Below are 4,427 nucleotides of genomic sequence, written 5' to 3'. Positions count from 1 at the left end.
AGGATTTCTTCGCTGGAAGAATTTGAAGTTCTAGAATTTGAAGTTCTAAATGCATCTGAAAAATAACCTTTCAACTATTTATTTTAAAAATATTTTGTAAATATTTTTTTTTACAAATAAGCCAAACATTGCAAAACATAACATTTTGTTAAATATTTATAACGTTTTTATTTTATTATTATTTGAATTTTATTATTTGTAAAAGAGATCTGAACTTTAGGTGATTTTTAAGTCCCTATCTGAATATATATATATTTTTTAAAACGACAACGGCGCGTGTCACATGACTCGGGTCAGAGGTAGCTCGAGTTCCAAGGACATAATATGGCAGGGTCGTCGAAGAAGGTATATGAGGTGTTTGTGTCTAAAATACCATGGACCCTTGCAAGCAGTAAGCATGTTTAAAAAAAAATCGGAATTAGAGTTACTGTTGCCAATGTTTTGTTAGGCAGGGAACTTTGTGGGCGCTAGCCACGTGTGCTACTTTCACCTCAACCAGCTTTTCTCTGCCACTATTTTTGCAACAGTGTTCATTTGGTATTGATTTTATTGATTGCTAAATTATCAGGCTTATTGTATCCTAATGATATGGGTTTTGCATGTCAATGAGATGGCTACTATAGGTACTTGTCTGATTTAATTAGTCTCAAAAAAATTAATTGTGTAGCTATTACAGTCTGATTAATCAGACACGTTAACTATCAGCATTGTCTGTGTAAGGTTACACTGTAGACTTAGTAAAGATAACTAAGTTAGTTGCTTAGCTACAGTGGTAGAATGTGTAATATAACATGTCATTATTTTCTTTCAGAGGAGATGAAAGACTACTTTGGGCAGTTTGGTCAAGTCAAGAAATGCCTTGTTCCCTTTGTAAGTACACTGGCCTCAACAGATTGTTTAATGATTGAGAAACCTGTGAGCCCATTGATATCACAATGTTTATCTCATTTGGCCTATATCACAACCTCCATCTTGACTTGCAATGTACAGTACCAGTCAAAAGTTTGGACACTTACTCATTCAAGGGTTTTTCTTTATTTGTACTATTTTCTACACCAATAATAGGGAAGACATCAAATCTATGAAATAACACACATGGAATCATGTAGTAACCAAAAATTGTTTTAAAAAATCTAAATATATTTGAGATTCTTCAAAGTAGCCACCCTTTGCCTTGATGACAACTTTGCACACTCTTGGCATTCTCTCAACCAGCTTCACCTCGAATGCTTTTCCAACAGTCTTGAAGGAGTTCCCACATATGCTGAGCAATTATTGGCTGCTTTTTCTTCCCTCTGCGGTCCAACTCATCTCAAACCATCTCAGTTGGGTTAAGGTCGGGGGATTGTGGAGGCCATGTCATCTGATGCAGCACTCCATCAATCTCCTTCTTGGTCAGATAGCCTGGAGGTGTGTTGGGACATTGTCCTGTTGAAAAACAAATGATAATCTCACTAAGCTTAAAACAGATGGGATGGGATATCGCTACAGAATACTGTGGTAGCAATGCTGGTTAAGTGTGCCTTAAATTCTAAATAAATCACAGATAGTCTCACCAGCAAAGCACCATCACACCACCTCCATGTTTCACTGTGGGAGCCACACATGCGGAGGTCATCTGTTCACCTACTCTGCATTTCACAAAGACACGGCGGTTGGAACCAAAAATCTCACATTTGGACTCAAATAACAGATTTCCACAGGTCATCTTCTGTTTACCAACCCTACCTTGTCACAACACAACTGATTGGCTCAAATGCATTAAGAAGGAAAGAAATAACACAAACTTTTAACAAGGCACAGCTGTTAATTTAAATGCATTCCAGGTGACTACCTCATGAAGCTGGTTGAGAGAATGCCAAGAGTTTGCAAAGTTGTCATCAAGGCAAAGGGTGGCTACTTTGAAGAGTCTAACATCTCAAATATATTTGGATTTGTTTAGCACTTTTGTGGTTACATGATTCCATATGTATTATTTCATAGTTTTGATGTCTTTGCTATTATTCTACAAGGCAGAATAGGTTGAAAATAGTAAAAATAAAGAAATGAATGAGTAGGTGTCCAAACTTTTGACTGGTACTGTATATCGTCTAACAGGACAAAGAGACAGGCTTCCACAGAGGCTTCTGCTGGATCGGCTACACGTCCGAGGAAGGCCTGAATAAAATGCTCTCCAGAAAGACCCACATGTACTGGAGGGATCCACGGTATAGTTCATCAGACTAGATCATGTCAACCCCATTGCCCATCATTGGGTGCTATACCCTGAACTTTTGTTGTTGACTAAAATGTGTTTAGACTTTTTGTCTAATCTTAGCATGTCTAATCTTAGCATAGATTGTATTTGTCCATTCTAGTTTGAAAGCCAATGTGAATGGTCTTAAATCAAATACACTTTACCATGTCATTAACCAAACTGAACATGACATGTATTATTCTCTCCCATTGTGTCTTTTCAAGTTCAAAGAAACAGAAAAGTGTTTTTGGGACAGAAAACAAACAAAGAGGTGGTGGAGACGAGCTGAGGGTGTTTGTATATATGAGGGGTGAATTCAATACCTATGGAAACAGAACTAGGCCACCCAACAGTATTCTTTTTTCCCCCCTTCTTCATAGTAGTATGTCTTCATATATTTATTGTAATTTATCAAAATAAAGAGACACAATGTTTGTTTTGCATGGATGAAGGAAGTGTTTATTTTTATATCCTGTTAGTAACTGCATATTAATCCTTACTAAGCTAACATATGGAATTGTTTCAAGATGGTCATACCAAGGATCATTTAGCTATTTGATTTTGAATTTTATGAGACCTTAGGGTATATAAGAAATATCCAAAAATGATTTGATAAAACATTGAATTTGAATTATAGATCAGCAAACTATACAAAACAACCTCTTATTTTAGGCACTTTTTTTCCCCATACCATTTTTAAACTGGTCCGGGCTACCTTCAGACTAGGCTTGTGGGCATCCTAGAGCAAAACAACCATGTTCGTGAGACACCTTTCCAAAGAGGGGTCATATTCGTGTGTAGCCCTAACTGTTCTGACGCTACGGACAGAAGTTGGCAGATTGGCTGTACCGACGATATCAGACGAGTCCTGTGATGCTTGTGGGGGTTGTAGAGCAAAACAGAAAACACCATCGCGTTTGTAAGAGTCTCATCTTTCCATAGCGTGGTCATAATAGTTCAGATGCTACAGACGTTTCTGTGAGAAGACTGATTTTTCTGGATTTCTCATGGTCTGACAAACACTGCTGTTTCTGTGTTGTGGGTTTAACTGGTTGAGTAATTTTGTAGTTCACAGACATTTTGTTTGTAATAAAAATACATTTTTATACATGAATGCTTGATATTAAAGTAATGGTAGTACGTAATATGTTTTTATTTTGACACACCCCAGTCAACTGTCCGAGAATGGATCCTAGTCAAAAACTTTGAATGACTTAAATCTACCTTTTTTTGTGGGAACAAGGCGTGCCTTACACCTCTCCTGCCCCAGTTGTATAATCTTCTCCTGCTTCTTCGCCATCTTCTTGTCCTTTACTCTACCTATTGTCTTCCTTCCTCTGCTTCTCCTTCCTCTTTTCCTTCTCCCATTCAGAGCCAGTGTCCTCATCTGAACTCGCTTCTTGCGCTGACTCTTCCTGGGGCCATGTGTGTTGTCCTCTTGACAACTAGATTTTTATGAAACATCTGTAAGCCCCTCTTGGTGGCATACTCCTACCTCCTGCCCTCCAACTTCCACAGATGCTTGCTTCTGTGCTGCTTCCTCAAATCACTAAAGAAACCAGCCCACTGGTAATGCTCCTCTTCCATTCTGGTTGCCTCTGCTTTCTTCCTGTGCTCCTTTCTTCTGGATTCCAGCCTCACCTGCTCCAGGAGTTCTTTCTCTTTCCTCATCTCCTTTTCCCCCCAGCTCCAGCTTATTTTTCTCCGCCTCACCTTTTTCTCCGCCTTCCACTCCAGCTCTTTTTGATTCTTCAAGCATTTCACTCTTAGTCTACATCTGTTTTTTACATAACATGTGACAAATAAAATTAGTTTTAAGTTGATTCAGTTCTGTCTATAGCAGTCTGCTCTTCCTTCTTGGTCTCTCACTCTGTTCATCAAATCTGAATGCATTGGTCACATTCACATGGTTAGCAGATGTTAATGAGAGTGTAGCGAAATGCTTGTGCCTCAAGTTCCGACCGTGCAGTAATAGCTAACAAGTAAACAACTACCTTATACACACAAGTGTAAAGGAATGAATATGTACATATAAATAAATGGATGAGCGATGGCTGTGCGGCATAGGCACGATGCAGTAGATACATATGAGATGAGTAATGTAGGGTATGTAAACATTAAATAAAGTGGCATTGTTTAAAGTGATACATTTATTACATCCAAATTTCTATTATTAAAGTGGCTAGAGATT

The 4,427-nt window shown here is 38.2% G+C and overlaps 1 protein-coding gene across 1 annotated transcript; it reads left to right on the top strand.

Annotated features, from left to right (window-relative positions):
- Positions 1–311: 311 nt before the first annotated feature.
- Positions 312–2,325, top strand: slirp (SRA stem-loop interacting RNA binding protein). The gene is given in 4 exon segments (XM_029688662.2): positions 312–391; positions 812–870; positions 2,098–2,163; positions 2,166–2,325. Coding segments are annotated over 4 exon segments (240 nt in total). The 5' UTR covers positions 312–324; the 3' UTR covers positions 2,214–2,325.
- The last annotated feature ends 2,102 nt before the right edge of the window (positions 2,326–4,427 follow it).

This window comes from Oncorhynchus nerka, linkage group LG18 (genome assembly GCF_034236695.1).
Source record: "Oncorhynchus nerka isolate Pitt River linkage group LG18, Oner_Uvic_2.0, whole genome shotgun sequence".
Lineage (NCBI taxonomy): Eukaryota > Metazoa > Chordata > Actinopteri > Salmoniformes > Salmonidae > Oncorhynchus > Oncorhynchus nerka.
This window is presented reverse-complemented; position numbering and strand designations above follow the sequence as displayed.